The 18,874-nt window shown below is 34.7% G+C and overlaps 4 protein-coding genes and 2 long non-coding RNA genes across 6 annotated transcripts; 2 read left to right on the top strand and 4 right to left on the bottom strand.

Annotated features, from left to right (window-relative positions):
- The first annotated feature begins 23 nt into the window (after positions 1–23).
- LOC124445168 lies at positions 24–1,512 on the top strand. Its single transcript, XM_046995875.1, has 2 exons — positions 24–348; positions 443–1,512. The coding sequence occupies exons 1-2, from the start codon at positions 195–197 to the stop codon at positions 958–960; spliced, it is 672 nt and encodes a 223-aa protein (XP_046851831.1). The 5' UTR covers positions 24–194; the 3' UTR covers positions 961–1,512.
- Positions 1,408–13,483, bottom strand: LOC124446605 (cytochrome P450 monooxygenase verC-like). The gene is made up of 5 exons (XM_046997443.1): positions 13,335–13,483; positions 3,931–4,103; positions 3,154–3,763; positions 2,399–2,695; positions 1,408–1,923 (listed from the first exon to the last, which is right to left on the bottom strand). The coding sequence occupies exons 1-5, from the start codon at positions 13,407–13,409 to the stop codon at positions 1,609–1,611; spliced, it is 1,470 nt and encodes a 489-aa protein (XP_046853399.1). The 5' UTR covers positions 13,410–13,483; the 3' UTR covers positions 1,408–1,608.
- Positions 6,956–7,419, bottom strand: LOC124446608. The gene is made up of 2 exons (XR_006948491.1): positions 7,359–7,419; positions 6,956–7,282 (listed from the first exon to the last, which is right to left on the bottom strand). It is a non-coding gene; the product is annotated as an uncharacterized LOC124446608 (long non-coding RNA).
- LOC124446607 lies at positions 10,668–11,354 on the top strand. The gene is made up of 2 exons (XR_006948490.1): positions 10,668–10,866; positions 11,061–11,354. It is a non-coding gene; the product is annotated as an uncharacterized LOC124446607 (long non-coding RNA).
- Positions 13,484–15,887: 2,404 nt separating the features above from the next.
- Positions 15,888–16,907, bottom strand: LOC124445167 (cytochrome P450 monooxygenase gliC-like). The gene is made up of 3 exons (XM_046995874.1): positions 16,893–16,907; positions 16,528–16,824; positions 15,888–16,202 (listed from the first exon to the last, which is right to left on the bottom strand). Exons 1-3 carry the CDS (start codon positions 16,905–16,907, stop codon positions 15,888–15,890), a joined length of 627 nt encoding a protein of 208 aa, XP_046851830.1.
- Positions 16,908–17,273: 366 nt separating this feature from the next.
- LOC124445166 (cytochrome P450 monooxygenase verC-like) lies at positions 17,274–18,196 on the bottom strand (the record flags this gene model as incomplete). Its single annotated transcript, XM_046995873.1, has 2 exons — positions 17,274–17,892; positions 18,060–18,196. Coding segments are annotated over 2 exons (756 nt in total), but the record flags the coding sequence as incomplete, so codon positions are not given.
- Positions 18,197–18,874: the final 678 nt, after the last annotated feature.

Below are 18,874 nucleotides of genomic sequence, written 5' to 3'. Positions count from 1 at the left end.
TGTGCTCATTTTTAGATCTTACTGTGTCTTACCGATGATATAATCACTGAGCATAATAAACGAGCTATTGGAAGTTCATATCCTGAAAGATCAGCAAGGGTACAAGCAAATTGCGTGCGTAATAAATGCAATTAAGTATTTCGCCGATCATTAGCTACTAAGAACACATTAAACATTCTGTTATTGGAGTGAAGATGGAAGAATCAAACACATTAAAGAATGGAAGAATTTACTTGGGAAAAGACTCTACAATAATTTTGGGTATTAGTCCCGGCAATCCACACTACCATAATGTTCAAAATCTTAAAAGCTTGTTCGATTTCGCGCAAAATCATTCCACACAAAAAGTAAAAGTTCTCTTTTGATTAACTGAATAAAGTGATGGATTTCTAGCTCGTTAACATGATGTCGAATTTTGTTTTTATCAACTTCTTTTTTTAAATCTTACTGTTTCTTACGGATAAAATATCCGAGCATAATTACAGAGCAATTGGAAGTTCAAATCCCGAAAGATCAGCAAGAGTACAAGCAAATTGCGTGCGTAATAAAAGCAAAGAAGCAATCCGATTATGTAATGGTCAAGGTCGTTTTCAGTTTGTCAATTGGAGTGAGAATGTCGAAGTTTCAGGTCCATATATTGATGCTTTTACTGCTATGAAACGTTTATATGAGGAAAATCACTCTTTCCAGAAAGATGTTATGGAGTCGTCCAATAATGCGTTACAATCACTCAAAAAAAATCGTCAAAAATCATCGATGGAGAATGGTTTCAACTTAGAAGAAGGAGTAAATTATTTGCTGAAAGAACTCGCTTTCTTGTCTGTTGTAAACAATATTTATGATTGCAGTGAATATATGGTTTTGGTCTACCACAGACGTTGGCCTGTTCTTGAGAAATATTGTGATGGTGGATATGATAACATTTCTAAGCCATTCTTAGGATTTCATGTTATGAAATAGAATTCCAGGACTTTTAATTGTATTGCTGTGACGACTCGTTGAAAGTACGTGATTGCTCGACCAAATACATAAAATTAGTTGCTCATTACGAATAACATAAATAGAAGACGTGAATATACTGTATATGCTTGTTGTCACAAGGCTTTTTTTGTTATATGTGTGAATGCGTAAGTTTAAAAATTATCGGATATCGAATAATTTTGATTATAATTATCCGATAGCCGATAATTTAGATTATAATCAGCAACATTCAGTGTATTTTTTCGTAGGGTTTTGTCTTGAAGCTACAATTAAAGCTTTATATAAGGCTATTAACAGTACTACATAATAAAGGTGATGATAAGCTTTACTAATTAATCATGGGCGAAGGGATAAGTCTCATACCAATGGGCTTAGCTTATCACTCAAGATGAATTCTTCCTTATGCTCCACAAAATGACCAGAAAATTTTGAATAGTTAAAATGACGTGTTTTATTCTTATAATATTTAATATGATTAATTAAACTTAACATTCATAAAATCAGTTGCAACCAACAGCACAGAAATGTTTACAGGCTTGTGTTTTGATATTTTTTATGGCTGCTATATTCAAATTCGAGAATCTAGTAATTTTAATGCAGTTTAGTTTAAAGAAATACTTGCGTTGCTCATCTACATTTCAAAATTATATCAGGACTTAAGTAGGGTGTGAAAAATAGCATCCCAGTGCTTTTAACGTGGGCAAAGCTATTTTTGTCGAACAATTGTATTTCATATCGCTGTATAAATGAGGCAACGACGATCCTTGTGATAGCCAAAGCGATTCGATATCCCAAACATTTCCTTGGACCCAAACCAAAACGGAAAAATGAACCAGGTACAGGATTCTTTCCAGCAGCGAATCGCTCCGGATCAAAAACATCCGGATTATCCCAATACGTTTCAGAGTAATTGAGTGAAAAAGGATCGACACATACTGTTGTCTGGAAGATGTAAATAAACCACGTGTAATTATTATAATTAATCAACTAAATTTGTTCATTGCTGAGTAATTTCTGTTTACGTATTTATTCCTTACATGATAATTGTGTTCGTGTCAGTTGCAAGCGCTGGTTGCAAGCGCCGGCAAGGTAGAACGACAAAAAGCATTTACTTGCCAATATTTTTTTCTGTACTCTATACTCTTCGTTTGTGCAACAAAAAATATTAAAAAACCTTGCCGGTGAGACGAGTGGGAATCTTGAAGCTAATTGGGTGAATGGAGTTTGGGGATACGCCAGATTCATACTTAAAAATTCAATTGTTTAAACTAAGTCTTTTCGGATAGGAGCTTTTTGTAATCGAATATTCTCAACTTTTTGATTTGTCTATCATACCTCATAACCTGTTGAAAATCAATCTTAACCCAAGAATAGTGAAAACTAACAAAACTGTTTATGAGGTTATGAAGTCATTTACCCCTTTAGGTACGATGAAACCTGCCAAATCAGTGGTTTTCTTCGTTTTTTCTGGTAGACTGAGCGCCAACGCTGGATGCATTCGTGCACTTTCTTTCAGAACCATTTCCATGAACGGTAGTTTCTTCTCCAAGTTTTCAAAACTACTCGGTTCCAATCCTTTCAATTGGTTGTCTACCTCATCTCGGAGTTTGATTTGGATATCCTGGTACTTTGCAAGGTCTGCTATTGCAAATGATGTCGCAGCAAAACTTACATCGATGTTCAACAATAAAATCTCATCCAGTGATTGAAGGAACTGTGAGAATTGATGGAATAAATTTACATTTAATACTAACGGCAGGTGTGTTACAAACCTATTATCACCGATGCAAATACCATCGGCAAATGTGTGCTGGTAGTCACTGAGCTTCTAGGACACAAATGCTTATTTTCAATTAATTTTCAGGTGCTCATAAATATGTTTTGAAATGTTGTGCTTTCGAGAATTGGTCAAGCGCTTCTCCTGTCAATGACTATTGATTATTTTTAAGACGGTAAATCTTGACATTAGAGTGAAGGATTATCTAAGATTGCCAGAAAATTTATGCATTCTAATGAATATAGGTCGCATGTTTACATTGAAAATACAATTTGTACTCGCCCTGTGACTAATCGTTAAAAGTATCGATCATTAAAAATTAAAATTGATCATAAGTATCACGAATTAAAAATGTATCTCTTGTGAATCAACTTAACTTGAGCTGATTATTTTACCTCTTCTTCATCGATCCCCAAAGCGTTTCCTTTGAGAAGAGCCATGGAGTCAAAGAAGAAGCCATCTTTGCCGGTAAGCTTTCCTTTTTCGTATAAAGCAAACAAGTCGTGATTAAAGGCTGCCCATGCTTCATTAAACCTTTTTACTTTGCTGTTTGTTGTCGATTTCACCTTTTTGTACAGAGGTAGACGTGTGGTGCCGTGACTAATGTCAGCAACTGCGTCTTCAAGCATACTTTGAAGTTCAATAATTTTATGAAAGTATTTTTCGAGTACTTCTCCTCCGTATACTAAATGCACGATCACTCGAAGCGTGACATCTTCCATCCTAGATGTTTTAAGATTTATGGCTTGTCCTGGCTTCAAGGTGTGAATAAAATCTTTACACTCTCGTCCAATTACGTTCATATGATTAACTGTTGAAGAAGCTGAAAAGTACTTCTCGAAAGGTCCTCGACATCTTTTCACCTCGTCTCTCCCGTGGCTTGTGGCCATGCAACGACCAAAGATACTCTCGAATACAGCTCCAAGGCAAAACATGTCAGCTTCTCTAATGTGTGAATAGTGATCTGTGTAAAAGCTACGAATAGCTTTTGCATCAGATAAAATTCTAGAATGGAAATTTTTAATTTTGAATGTCAAAATATGATGGCTGGCCTTGCAAGGAAAGGGGAGTACAACAACTCTTATTCTTTTTAATGTGTCATTATGATGATTGGTAATAAACAAAGCGAAAGTTCAGATAAGCAAGAAACTAAAATGACAAGCCCTACTTACACGACGGGCGTCAAACAGTTCCAGATATAATAAACGGGTCCATGTTTTTTAGAAAGCTCACGTCCAAAGAAATTAACTTGACTAAAATCACCAAATGGTAATTTTGGAAGCTCTCCTGGCATTAATTTCCCTTCTCTATTTTTCCAACGAGCTAGAAGAAATACCAGACATACCTACAAATGTGGAAAAATACACACTGTAGAAGATTCATTTGAATAAAAACAACTTTCAATGAACCCAGAGAACACAAGTTTCATTGATGATGATAATCATAATAAAAACCACAATAGTGACAACGTTATAGTTATTACGCTTATATCATTTGTCTATCTGGAAAGTATGTTATTTTATAGGCTAATAACTATGTGGGAGGGGGTGTGGGGAGCTGTTCTCCTGGCTGACACCGCTGGCTCGAAGTGATGACTACGTATACTGATCTTGTACGTTTTTAGGAGAGCTCTGATAACATTTCTTCCTCATTAATATCATAGAATCAGTAGCTACAAGTTTTTTTCAATGTCAACGATTTCTTTAAATAAAGTAGATGTTTTCATTTTGCGAAAGGTGTTAGTTTATTTGTGGATACGTCCGGCAGAAATGCAATGATTGGATCAGATAATTTAAAATCTATGATGACAATACAGTAACTGGTATCTAGAGCTTTTAGCAGAAGGAATGGAAAGATGTCTTAAAATACTCATGCTCAATGTAAATGAACCGTGGGCATTGTTTCATTGAAACTTTAATAAAAAATTGCCTTTCTCCGTGTTTATCTTTATGTAGACATAATTTTATTAAATTCTGCTTGAAATCATGATGTTTGTTGTTTATTGTTTGCCTTCAGTTTGCCAATATTTTCATCTCACTATTGTCCATTAAGAAACTTTAAGGGTTACATAAAACACAGAGTGCCTTTCAAAGCACTTCTTTTCCTTGTAACTCCTCGTACGTATTTTGATCTAGCGCTGTCACTGAATATGGAAAAAGTGCCTTCTTGTTAATCCTAGGTAACTTCATAAGCTTATTGCTTCAACAATTTCGAACATTTTATGAAGCTTCCGAATTTAGAAAGTTCTCGAAATCTGTAGTGACATTTTTTTCAATGTGAGACGCCAATTACCGTCTTCATCGGGGTAAATAGGCAACATCAAATCCCATGTTTGCTAACTACCTTTTAAATGGCAGGCTTTGGTCACTTGTACAATTAGAAATGACACTGAATCATATATGATATAAACAAAACCATTATCTAGCATGTGATCTTCCAAAGCTCAGTTATAGTTTACACTTGCTAGACAAAGCTTATAAAAATACAGCTTTATACAATGCACATGATTTGGTATACGGTCCGACAGTTAAAGATTTGAGAGTGGTTAATTCTGAATCTTGCATATTCTTTACAGTAATGATAAATTGAAAAGAATGATCATCTCTTTCATTTAGTGCTAAACATGCATGCTTTATGAAATTTTGAAAATGCAGTATAAATTTATAACTGAAAAACGTCGTAGCTTGCACAGTCTGTTTCAACATCGTCACGGAAGTTATTCAAATCTCTTAAAATAAATTGCCGTTGTGTATTTTAAATTGCTCAAGTAAATCACAATTTTTTTGAAAAGCATGCCAGCTGAGTGTCTTTACGATTAAACAAGACAACAACTGTTGCAATTTGAGCATCATTTTCATTAACTCAAATCACACAAGAAAGTTTACTTGTCGTGATTTAGAAACGATAGCCATGAATGTTACTTCATTTAAGTTGCACCAGAAAAATCTATTTTACTTTAACTGTCAAACTTTCCAATATTTTAGATGTATGGCTTATTTGTAAAGACAGAGCAAATTTGAGTAAAATAATGTGTAACGGTGGTTCTACAGTCCATATAAGCTTAGTCTAAACGCTATCGCCAGTTATTGAGTGATGAAACTTTAGGTGGGCATTCAAGATGTTTGAGATATTTCTCACAGACTTCCTCGAGAGTTCAGTAAATGTGCATATGATTGTTCATAGATATTTTAGACGCAACAATGAAATAACGAACATTTGTTTTGGAACTCGTTTGCATGGACGTCTCACAGACTTCCTCGAGAGTTCCAAGGTCCGAATTATCGCAAAAAAATTGCTTCGCAACTTTTTCGAATAAGTTCCTACCGACCCCCCCCCCGATTTACTTTCCTCTCGCAATTTTTACAATGCACATGATTACGCCAATATTTTTTATTAATTTTAAAAACTATAAACTAAAATCCTCGCATTCGTTCTCTTCCAAATCGGAAAGCGTAGCTGCTGCAATATCAACAACGTTTGTAGATGACGCTGACTTTGATTGCCTTTCTGCTGGATACTTTCGTGGTTTTGCACCATTTGGGCGTCTAATCTTTTGCTCTAGCCAATATTGGAGAGCTTCCTCCGCATTGAATTCAGCTAGCGGGCATCCTTCTTCACCAATTCTTAGCTGAGCGTCGAGTCGTTGTGTACTCAAACTATTTCGCAGAGTTGTCTTAATTCTGTTCATTCGGCTAAATAAACGCTCCACCTTGGCATTCGTGAATGGTGTTATGAGCAACAATTCAATCATATGCAGTACATTTTTGCACTCTTTTTGCATTATAACATTTTCCCAGATGCTTTGCCATACATTTACATATTTTTCCTTTTTTTCTGCTCCAACTATGTAGCTTTTGACGTGGCACTGGCAGAAGAAATATTCAGTTATCCAACTGTATAATACGAAAGGAAAACGATGCATTTACTATTCAAACCTTCAAACGATTCCATTCTGAGACGACTTTGTCAATGTTGCATCCATTCTGAACAAGTAAAGCCTGGTAAAACTCTTTCAGTTCTAAAATTGCCTTGTGCCCTTACCGCTTAAGTGCTTCGTCGTCCTTGGGCCACATTGCAAAGTCCAATATGACTGGCAGATTTTTAAACACCACACTTTCTCGGAACTCTTCAAATCTTCCTTGCACACTCCTAGACACAGCATTAATCATTTTTTCATAAGTTTTCGTTACTTTCCTCCGGGACGCATTAAACCCTTTTAGCTTTATTTTTTGGTAAGAAACATCTTCAGAAACAGAAAAGGCAATGTTACGACATAAAGTATTACATTTACAAAACACTAATTATAACATTTAAAAGTACCTGCTTCATCTTCATCGTCTTCAAGTTCTTCCACTTGATGCCTGGTAATTTTTTGACGTTTTGTCAAAGGTTGGTGAGGTTCCAGTTGTCTTGGGAAATTGTTCATGTGAAACCGGCAAAAGCAATCCTGTATCATCTTCTTAAGGCCATCTGCACTTGTTGATGTAGGTGATTCAATTGCTAAAAACCTTATTTGAGGGATACCTGTCCATTGAAAAAATAGAAATAACGCATCTAAAGACAAGAATCGAAATAATTCAGTTCAGTGTATTGCATTTACCTTCACTGCTTATAAAAAGGAGATACAAAACTTCCTGTTCAGAAACGCCTTTGTCAGTGCTGGCGTCGGTCAACAAAGAAAAATAGCGTGTTTTCTTCAATTCAGACATCAACTTCTGCTTGAGTTTGTCAGCAATTGAATCAGTGATGTTTGCCATAGCACGCTCGTTTCGGAATTTGGAACTGCGAATCATTCTGTTCATTTCGTTTAACGTAATGATGCCCTCATTATCGCTATAGGGTCTTTCTGAAGTGGCTAAATAGTAGGCAGTGTTGAAACGAGTAATCATTACTTTCCTGTCAATCTCTGCCATTTTCATCAAACCTCTTCCAATTGGAGATCGTTCAACAACTTGTGCGCCAAAAGTTTCGCCCAAGGACTTCTGATCAAAAAGACGTTTTGCATGTTGATGTGCTTTACTTTGGACATGTTTTTTCAAGCTATCTAATTTGACAGATGTTGTCCCATCTATCCATGCTTGCGAAAAACCAGCTATTGAAGAAATTGTTGAGGAGAATTCCACACAGACAGAACATTTTAACCCTTCTACTTTTTTCTTATCTGTACTAAGACTTTTGATCAATTTAACGTTTAAATCTCGCTCCCAATTTTCTACAGTCTTTTGCTTCGCCATCGTTAACGTATGCAGTGTGCATTAGTTTGTGACTTTGTCACTTCGCGTTTTCAGATAATATTGAAAATGTTACGTTTCATATTACAATTGTAGCGACGTTTTTTAAAAAGTTGCGACCATTTTAGGATAAATTCCTGTTAGTCACATTCCAGAGGCATGATGAAATAGCAACGCTTTGAAATTATGCAAATAGTGCAAGAAATTTGATCATTTGATATTTCTTTTGACGTATTTTAAAACTTAGGGAGTGGTCGCAAAGCATAATAAAAACACATCCATCCATCACAGCAATATAAAATGAGTGCTTTCAGCACAGAATAGATACATACAGAAGCGCCACCATTGAGTTCTATAAGACCTGGAGGGGAAACGTCAACCAAATTACTATAAATTATCAGCGCGCGGCCGCGTGGTCAAAAACATGGCGGATTTTGGTTGTCAAAGTCAGGAAAGACGCGGGCTCATAAAATGAAATTTTTCGCCCACCCGGATTTGACAACCACAATTGCGATTATATAAAATATCAATGCCAAACACAAAACTTTTAGAAATTTTATCTTTAAAACATGCTGCAAACTTGTTTGGCATACGGATGCTGTAATGCCAGAAAGGAAACATTTCATGACACCGGTAAGCAACGTAAGATTGTTTACTATTTAAAGTGTTCAGTGTTTTGTTTTAAGTCAATACTTGAAGTGTGATGGCATATATTTTGTGAATGTTTTACTCCTAAGTTATAATTTAAGTTATGTTTATCCATTCTTATTTGTTCTTTACTTAATCGATTGCTAGACGAGGCAAAGCAACCAGTTCTTATCGAGATATGCATATCTTAAAACTCCTTGTTTCAACTGAGTTGAAATGGAGGATTTTTCATGATATTTTCTGAAAATATGAAGCAAATATTAAGGACAGAGCTGTATTGAAATCAAATGCAGTGCAGGATTAATTAATGAGCTCTTTGGTACATGTCGTACAATAAAAATTACCTGTATTAAACAGCTAGCCTGGACAATTTGACAGATTTGGACAAGCATGATGATGGTGTGTAAAGATTTGCTTTATGCTAAAAGTTTTATAAATGCCATCTGGTGTTTCTGTAAATGAATTGTTTGTTACACAGTGTAGTAAACAGGTTAGTACATCAAAATCAAGATAAAAACTACTTTTTTCAATAATGTGCCAAATTTTGCTCCTACCTTGAAATATTTGCTCAAGAAAAGCTTATCATGACATGCATGAAACATTAAATACAGTACTGCATCATCTGACAAAATGCATACGTTTTTCAATTCCAGGTGATTAAAAATTCACATAAGATGCATTGGTTGCAATGAAGTTGAATGTGGAAGAAGCAAAAATTGATGGCAAAGAACTTTTTATGTCTTTTGAAGAATTACGATATCATTTAAAAGAATAAGAGTTGCAATCTAGTAAAAGAAGCCACATCTGCCTTCAACATGAGACTTTTCCAATTATGTATAGTTACTTTGTACAAAATACTATTTTAGATAAACTTGATTTTTACGTCATTCACTGATATTTTTACCAAAAGACAAAAAGAAAAATTCAAAGGCATAATGTAAAATTCAAAAATTTGTCAAGTTGTTTGAATCTAGAAAAAATTAGTATAGGTAACTGTAATTTGTAAGGACACAAAAGAAAAGTAGTGCAAGAAGGTTAGCATTTTTGAGAATTAATAAGTTCTTGACATACATTACACAAGGCCATAATATTATAAATAATGTCTGTATAATAACAATTATACAACATGCTAAATATCTTCACCTACATTATAATATTTAAACAGGTTTGCCTTCATGCACCATTAAGAAAAGTGTTATGTCAGAGAAACCAATGCACTTTGATTTAAGAAATAGTATTTTCAATGGGAAATTAATGTAGTTCTGTTCAGTAGTAGATCCATGGTTGTCAATAACAATCCAGTTTCTAATATGTTGGCTCAAAACAGAACCAGCAACATGATTATAGAATTTCTGAATTTCGTTCTTTTGCTCTCCTAGTTCAAGATATTTTCCTCATAAGTTCTCAGTAGATTTAACAGAATATCATAATACTTTATAAGACATCCAGAATCAATCCTACCAAAAAAAACTCAAAAAATTGCATACCTACTAATAATATATTTCCAGTCGACTTAAGTCGTAGGGGTAAGCTAACTTTTTCAAACTCCTTTTTGGACATTTTAACTAAGATTTACCCATCTATTCAAGAAAGACAGTTGCACCAAGCTGTTCACAAACAGTCAAAAACACAAGTAATGCGCATGGGATTATGCATTAAAGCTTAACAACACATTGACAGTGTAAAGATTGCAGTTTGATATTTATTTCTTATATAGCTAAAGCATTACTTGAAAAAATATACGTTATTTTACAGTAGATTTACCTCATTTAAATGTGTGTGTCTATTTCACAAAAAACCTGAAGCATTATTTTCAATATTTTATGCTTACGGTATCGTGGTTGTTTTCGCTGGTTGTCATTACTATGAGCAGTAATAGAGATCCGTTTCGGGAGGGAGCGAATGTTAAAAATTTTTCTCAAAGTGGAAGTTTTGACAACCAAAATCCGCCATTACCGCCATGTTTTTGACCACGGGGTCCAGGCCCCTTTGCCCCTCCAGGTCTTATAGAGCTCAATGAGCGCCACTCAGCGAAAAATCTGTCCCCTACTTGTACCCAGTTCTCAAGTGCGCATCTTTTGCGTCCGCCATTACTCCAGCCAGATAAACTGGCCAGAATGTATATAGGTTAGTATTATGAAGAGTTTAGTATTACGAAAATTTGACGAATTTAAATTCACTTATGGACAAAATTTTTAATGCCATCGGATAGAATACCAAGCATATGAGGTGAGAAACAGTTTTGTTGTAAAATACGTTCGTCAAATATAATTTTACGGGTTTTATAGTTTCTTGCCTTGAGTTGTATGCGAGATCCATGTTTAGAACGTCTCTTATATTGAACGGCAGTTGCCCTAAGAATTTATAATTTAGGACAAAAGTAATAAATATATTTAGTGTGATTCCATTTCTGTATTTTCTAGTAAAGAGTTTCCTATTAGAATGGCCAACGGATTTGATAGAAGCGATAAAAGACCTACTATGCGTAAAGAACGTTCTTCAGATGAAGACGTTATTAGTATAAAATTTGGACTTAACTAATTTATATTTGATTCTTGAATCGGGGCTTTTTATTTGCAATGTAGCTTGTCTGCATAATTGTAATTGAAAGTTTTTATTTGTAATTGTATATTGAGTTCCTGTGGCTATCATGTCTGTCAAATTTGTATTAACTTACAAATAAAGATGTTTTTTGTTGTCTTATTTTTAATAAACAATATATGAAATTACAATTTTTTAAAGAATGAAGTTATTGATAAATTGTTACAATTAAATTAACAACTTTGCCATTATGTCAAACATATTGTCAAGCTCCTACAGCTTACCTCTTTGGTTAAACTTCACTTGTGAGTTGTGACCAACAATTGTATGTGAAAAATGATTAGAATTATGTTTGATTTACCGCATTGATCAACCAGCAGAGAGAACTTATTGCAACAAAGGGCTCGAACATTTAATTTTTGCTAAATTCCATAACTTCATTCAATAAATTGATATGAATCCATAACTTCTATGAATCCATAACTTCATTGATATGAATCCATAACTATGGATTCATATTCAATAAATTGATATGAATCCATAAATTGAATGAATCCATAACTTCATTCAATAACTTCATTTAATTTTTGCTAAAATCCATAACTTCATTCAATAAATTAAAATTTTTATTGTAAGTAATCATGTCACAAACGGAACTTATTCTGACAAAAACCAGTTATAGTTACTCTTAATGCCATTATTTAAATCATAATACTTTACACAGTAAAATGTTTACCAAAAGGTGAAACACAGATACACCAGAAAACTTTTTTAAAACATTTAACAGGGGGAAACTGTGCCGAGCCAACTCCAATCCAATTCACAAAAGCATTCAGGAAGCTTTTTTTATGTTCACTTCTCACATGCTACGCAACAGTGCACAAAGCAGATGATAACTTCGCAAGCTGGCTTGATGAGACACACATGGAGGGGTGACCAAACTACTACTACTTCTCACATCATCAATAAGCATCCATGTCAAATATATAAATAATCTCCTGATTGAATTTAAAAGGCAGAAATAACAAAGTTAAGTCATGTGGACCATATGGCAGTATATGTTTTACAAATTGCTATTCAAGCACTCTATTGGTGGAGGCCAACATGCTGCTGCTTATGTTCCAACTTGCTCAAAAACTCATTCAAGCTTCACAAGTCACAACTGTGATGAATACAAAATATTTTGGCATCAGATGACTTTCATAGTGGCCATGCAGCTTCGCTTCTGATAGTTTAAAACACCTGGGTAGACAATTTTGGTGATTCGAATGTCCTGCCAAACGTTGTTTGCAATATATAAACTAACTGGAGGATAATTTGATTTGTCACCTGTTTCAGCCACGACCGAGATTTCAAATGTTAGCACAAATGTCTTCAAGATTCTCTGAAGAATTCTTATATGATAAAATTAAAACTGACGACAAACCATATACCGAGTACGCATCTCGTCAGATACATATCTACTTTGTAAATAAACCCTCATTTATAAAAACGGACGTCGAATTAATGATAAATTGTTGAGAGCTTGATGTGTTAACTGTATCCACACAAAAAATATCAAAAAAATGGCCAATCTATAGAAATATTTGGGTTTATTTGCCAAAACCCATCCATAGAACTATAAATTACATTGCGATCTGGCTGCATTTATCTGGCTGGAAACATGGCCGCCGTGTAAAGTTCCCGGATGCTGGGGACAATAACATCAAAGGTTCCGACATCGAGTGGCGCTTTTGTATGTATCTATTCTGTGCTTTCAGTAAGCAAATTTACATTAAATAACAAGAAATGCGATATGAGCTTCGCAATTTTACGAAATTTGCTTCGCAATATTTCGCCAAAATCGAAATCACTTCGCAATTTGCGATTTGCGAAGCGCTAATTCGGACCTTGAGTTCAGTAAATGTGCATATGATTGTTCATAGATATTTTAGACGCAACAATGAAATAACGAGCATTTGTTTTGGAACTCGTTTGCAAGCAAGTCATCGACTACTGTTAAAATAACTTTGCTTAAAGCAAAGAAATGGATTGAATTATCTTCCAGTTCGGTATTTGTTGGTGTGATTCAAAGTATTTACTTGTCACAGAACGAAGTATTTACTTGTCACAGAAATAAATTCAAAAAAAAGAAATTGAACCTGAATTTTACAAACCTGCAATGTCTTATACACTATTGGCAGAGCTAGTACGACTGATGCTATAAATAATGCTGAGATAGAGTGATCCATAATGGTATCGTGATAGAGTTGTTCTTCGCAGCTGCTATACTGATGACTTCAAATAAATGCGTAAAATCAAATGATTGTTGTATATAGCGACACAATTTGATCACATGACTTTTTGGAAATGGTAAATTATTCAGAATTCACCGCATGTTTTCCTGTAATTAGAGTTCTTGGTAACACACTTCTTATTAATATATTAATTTTAACAGTCCATATGTAGCTAGTTTAAACCAACATCAATCGACCATTGCTTCATAAATTACAGGCTGTAATTTACAGCAAGTCGTTGATGGCCTGTAATCGTATGATTACTGGGAAGACTGAAAAATTCTGAGAAAGAATACGTTGAATTTTAATAAACTATCCCCGAAAAGGGACTTTATCTGTGTCACAACAGAAAGTGATGTGTACTTAAATATGGGTGAGGCACATCAAAATTTGAGTTTCTCTAAAGTTCGACTTCTGTGGCAAATGCCACTTTTGCCTCGTGGTAAATCCGGCCTAGATAGACTGCGTCGAAGACCTCACAATGTGCTAAACATAGTGATCTGCTATTACCGCACACGGAAACAAATAGATCAACGATAAAAGCATGTGCATGCATGCTGTTGATGCCTGCATATCCACGTACCATTAAATAATCCAGAGTGAATTTTAGCACCACATGCAGGCATAGCAGCAATTTGTAAATTCATTGCCAAAACGTGACGAAGGTTGCATCAGTATTTTTGACCAAAATGCAACGAGCTATCATTACTCCTAATTTTTGTAGCTATTTAATACAAGTTAGATTCTGAAAAGTTACTAGTGTACCGTCTAAGTTTACCGCTATACAGCTGCTCAAAAAGTAGCGATTATTTATGTAACACTCACAATGTTTTTTTCGTTTCTATCTAAGTTAACACGTGTAAAATGAAAACCGTTGTTATTCTGGGAATCCAATTGAATAATGCTCAAATATTTTCAGCTTTATGACATAATGTCCTGCATTTCGTTACAAGATTTCCACCGAAACGTTCAAGGTCTTAGATCACCTGCCTAACGTTACTCAGAACACTTCAAACATTCTGCTACAAGAGTGAAGATGGAAGAATCGAACACATTAAAGAATGGAAGAATTTACTTGGAAAAAGACTCTACAATAATTTTGGGTATTAGTCCTGGCAATCCACATTACCATAATGTTCAAAATCTTAAAAGCTTGTTCGATTTCGCGCAAAATCATTCCACACAAAAAGTAAAAGTTCTCTTTTGATTAACTGAATAAAGTGATGGATTTCTAGCTCGTTAACATGATGTCGAATTTTGTTTTTATCAACTTCTTTTTTTAGATCTTACTGTTTCTTACGGATAAAATATCCGAGCATAATTACAAAGCAATTGGAAGTTCAAATCCTGAAAGATCGGCAAGAGTACAAGCAAATTGCGTGCGTAATAAAAGCAAAGAAGCAATCCGATTATGTCATGGTCAAGGTCGTTTTCAGTTTGTCAACTGGAGTGAGAATGTCGAAGTTTCAGGTCCATATATTGATGCTTTTACTGGTATGAAAAGTTTATATGAGGAAAGTCATTCTTTTCAGAAATATGTTATGGAGTCGTCAAATATTGCGTTACATTCACTCAAAAAAAATCGTCAAAAATCATCGATGGAGAATGGTTTCAACATAGAAGAAGGAGTAAATTATTCGCTGAAAGAACTCGCTTTCTTGTCTGTTGTAAACAATATTTATCATTGCAGTGAATCTGTTGTTGTGGTCTACCACAAACGTTGGCCTGTTCTTGAGAAATATTGTGATGGTGGATATGATAACATTTCTAAGCCATTCTTAGGATTTCATGTTATGAAATAGAATTCCAGGACTTTTGATTGTATTGCTGTGACGACTCGTTGAAAGTACGTGATTGCTCGACCAAATACATAAAATTAGTTGCTCATTACGAATAACATAAATAGAAGATGCTTGTTGTCACAAGGCTTTTTTTGTTATATGTGTGAATGCGTAATGTTTAATAATTATCGGATATCGAATAATTTTGATTATAATTATCCGATAGCCGATAACTTAGATTATAATCAGCAACATTCAGTGTATTTTTTCGTAGGGTTTTGTCTCGAAGCTACAATTAAAGCTTTATATAAGGCTATTAACAGTACTACATAATAAAGGTGATGATAAGCTTTACTAATTAATCATGGGCGAAGGGATAAGTCTCATACCAATGGGCTTAGCTTATCACTCAAGATGAATTCTTCCTTATGCTCCACAAAATGACCAGAAAATTTTGAATAGTTAAAATGACGTGTTTTATTCTTATAATATTTAATATGATTAATTAAACTTAACATTCATAAAATCAGTTGCAACCAACAGCACAGAAATGTTACCAGGCTTGTGTTTTGATTTTTTTATGGCTGCTATATTCAAATTTGAGAATCTAGTAATTTTAATGCAGTTTAGTTTAAAGAAATACTTGCGTTGCTCATCTACATTTCAAAATTATATCAGGACTTAAGTAGGGTGTGAAAAATAGCATCCCAGTGCTTTTAACGTGGGCAAAGCTATTTTTGTCGAACAATTGTATTTCATATCGCTGTATAAATGAGGCAACGACGATCCTTGTGATAGCCAAAGCGATTCGATATCCCAAACATTTCCTTGGACCCAAACCAAAACGGAAAAATGAACCAGGTACAAGATTCTTTCCAGCAGCGAATCGCTCCGGATTAAAAACCTCCGGATTGTCCCAATACGTTTCAGAGTAATTGAGTGAATATGTATCGACACATACTGTTGTCTGGAAGATGTAAATAAACCACGTATAATTATTATAATTATTATAAATATATATAAATATTATAAAACCTTGCCAGTGAGGCGAGTGGGAATCTTGAAGCTAATTGGGTGAATGGAGTTTGGGGATACGCCAGATTCATACTTAAAAATTCAATTGTTTAAACTAAGTCTTTTCGGATAGGAGCTTTTTGTAATCGAATATTCTCAGCTTTTTGATTTGTCTATCATACGTCATAACCTATTGAAAATCAATCTTAACCCAAGAATAGTGAAAACTAACAAAACATTAAAAAGTTATCTGTTTATGAGGTTATAAAGTCATTTACCCCTTTAGGTACGATGAAACCTGCCAATTCAGTGGTTTTCTTCGTTTTTTCTGGTAGACTGAGCGCCAACGCTGGATGCATTCGTGCACTTTCTTTCAGAACCATTTCCATGAACGGTAGTTTCTTCTCCAAGTTTTCAAAACTACTCGGTTCCAATCCTTTCAATTGGTTGTCTACCTCATCTCGGAGTTTGATTTGGATATCCTGGTACTTTGCAAGGTCTGCTATTGCAAATGATGTCGCGGCAAAACTTACATCGATGTTCAACAATAAAATCTCATCCAATGATTGAAGGAACTGTGAGAATTGATGGAATAAAATTACATTTAATGCCAACGGCAGGTGTGTTACAAACCTATTATCACCGATGCAAATACCATCGGCAAATGTGTGCTGGTAGTCACTGAGCTTCTAGGACACAAATGCTTATTTTCAATTAATTTTCAGGTGCTCATAAATATGTTTTGAAATGTTGTGCTTTCGAGAATCGGTCAAGCGCTTCTCCTGTCAATGACTATTGATTATTTTTAAGACGGTAAATCTTGACATTAGAGTGAAGGATTATCTAAGATTGCCAGAAAATTTACGCATTCTAATGAATATAGGTCGCATGTTCACATTGAAAATACAATTTGTACTCGCCCTGTGACTAATCGTTAAAAGTATCGATCATTAAAAATTAAAATTGATCATAAGTATTACGAATTCAAAATGTATCTCTTGTGAATCAACTTAACTTGAGCAGATTATTTTACCTCTTCTTCATCGATCCCCAAAGCGTTTCCCTTGAGAAGAGCCATGGAGTCAAAGAAGAAGCCATCTTTGCCGGTAAGCTTTCCTTTTTCGTATAAAGCAAACAAGTCGTGATTAAAGGCTGCCCATGCTTCATTAAACCTTTTTACTTTGCTGTTTGTCGTCGATTTCACTTTTTTGTACAGAGGTAGACGTGTGGTGCCGTGACTAATGTCAGCAACTGCGTCTTCAAGCATACTTTGAAGTTCAATGATTTTATGAAAGTATTTTTCGAGTACTTCTCCTCCGTATACTAAATGCACGATCACTCGAAGCGTGACATCTTCCATCCTAGATGTTTTAAGATTTATGGCTTGTCCTTGCTTCAAGGTGTGAATAAAATCTTTACACTCTCGTCCAATTACGTTCATATGATTAACTGTTGAAGAAGCTGAAAAGTACTTCTCGAAAGGTCCTCGACATCTTTTCACCTCGTCTCTCCCGTGGCTTGTGGCCATGCAACGACCAAAGATACTCTCGAATACAGCTCCAAGGCAAAACATGTCAGCTTCTCTAATGTGTGAATAGTGATCTGTGTAAAAGCTACGAATAGCTTTTGCATCAGATAAAATTCTAGAATGGAAATTTTTAATTTTGAATGTCAAAATATGATGGCTGGCCTTGCAAGGAAAGGGGAGTACAACAACTCTTATTCTTTTTAATGTGTCATTATGATGATTGGTAATAAACAAAGCGAAAGTTCAGATAAGCAAGAAACTAAAATGACAAGCCCTACTTACACGACGGGCGTCAAACAGTTCCAGATATAATATACGGGTCCATGTTTTTTAGAAAGCTCACGTCCAAAGAAATTAACTTGACTAAAATCACCAAATGGTAATTTTGGAAGCTCTCCTGGCATTAATTTCCCTTCTCTATTTTCCAACGAGCTAGAAGAAATACCAGACATACCTACAAATGTGGAAAAATACACACTGTAGAAGATTCATTTGAATAAAAACAACTTTCAATGAACCCAGAGAACACAAGTTTCATTGATGATGATAATCATAATAAAAACCACAATAGTGACAACGTTATAGTTATTACGCTTATATCATTTGTCTATCTGGAAAGTATGTTATTTTATAGGCTAATAACTATGTGGGAGGGGGTGTGGGGAGCTGTTCTCCTGGCTGACACCGCTGGCTCGAAGTGATGACTACGTATACTGATCTTGTACGTTTTTAGGAGAGCTCTGATAACATTTCTTCCTCATTAATATCATAGAATCAGTAGCTACAAGTTTTTTTCAATGTCAACGATTTCTTTAAATAAAGTAGATGTTTTCATTTTGCGAAAGGTGTTAGTTTATTTGTGGATACGTCCGGCAGAAATGCAATGATTGGATCAGATAATTTAAAAATCTATGATGACAATACAGTAACTGGTATCTAGAGCTTTTAGCAGAAGGAATGGAAAGATGTCTTAAAATACTCATGCTCAATGTAAATGAACCGTGGGCATTGTTTCATTGAAACTTTAATAAAAAATTGCCTTTCTCCGTGTTTATCTTTATGTAGACATAATTTTATTAAATTCTGCTTGAAATCAT

The sequence above is a fragment of the Xenia sp. Carnegie-2017 genome, unplaced genomic scaffold, assembly GCF_021976095.1.
Source record: "Xenia sp. Carnegie-2017 unplaced genomic scaffold, XeniaSp_v1 HiC_scaffold_22, whole genome shotgun sequence".
In the NCBI taxonomy this organism is placed as follows: Eukaryota; Metazoa; Cnidaria; class Anthozoa; order Malacalcyonacea; family Xeniidae; genus Xenia; species Xenia sp. Carnegie-2017.
The sequence above is the reverse complement of the archived record's forward strand: the minus strand, read 5'-3'. Positions and strand labels throughout refer to the sequence as shown.

Bases quoted from the DNA above. Each gene is read 5' to 3' on its own strand.
- LOC124445168 (XM_046995875.1), top strand. From the start codon at position 195: ATGGAAGAATCAAACACATTAAAGAATGGAAGAATTTACTTGGGAAAA. The intron at 349-442 runs TAAAAGTTCTCT...TCTTTTTTTAAA, and splicing joins AAATCATTCCACACAAAAAG to TCTTACTGTTTCTTACGGAT.
- LOC124446605 (XM_046997443.1), bottom strand. From the start codon at position 13,409: ATGGATCACTCTATCTCAGCATTATTTATAGCATCAGTCGTACTAGCT. The intron at 2,696-3,153 runs GTAAAATAATCA...CAATTCTCACAG, and splicing joins TGGGGATCGATGAAGAAGAG to TTCCTTCAATCACTGGATGA. The intron at 1,924-2,398 runs GTAAATGACTTC...TACATCTTCCAG, and splicing joins GTTTCATCGTACCTAAAGGG to ACAACAGTATGTGTCGATCC.
- LOC124445167 (XM_046995874.1), bottom strand. The intron at 16,203-16,527 runs GTAAATGACTTT...TACATCTTCCAG, and splicing joins GTTTCATCGTACCTAAAGGG to ACAACAGTATGTGTCGATAC.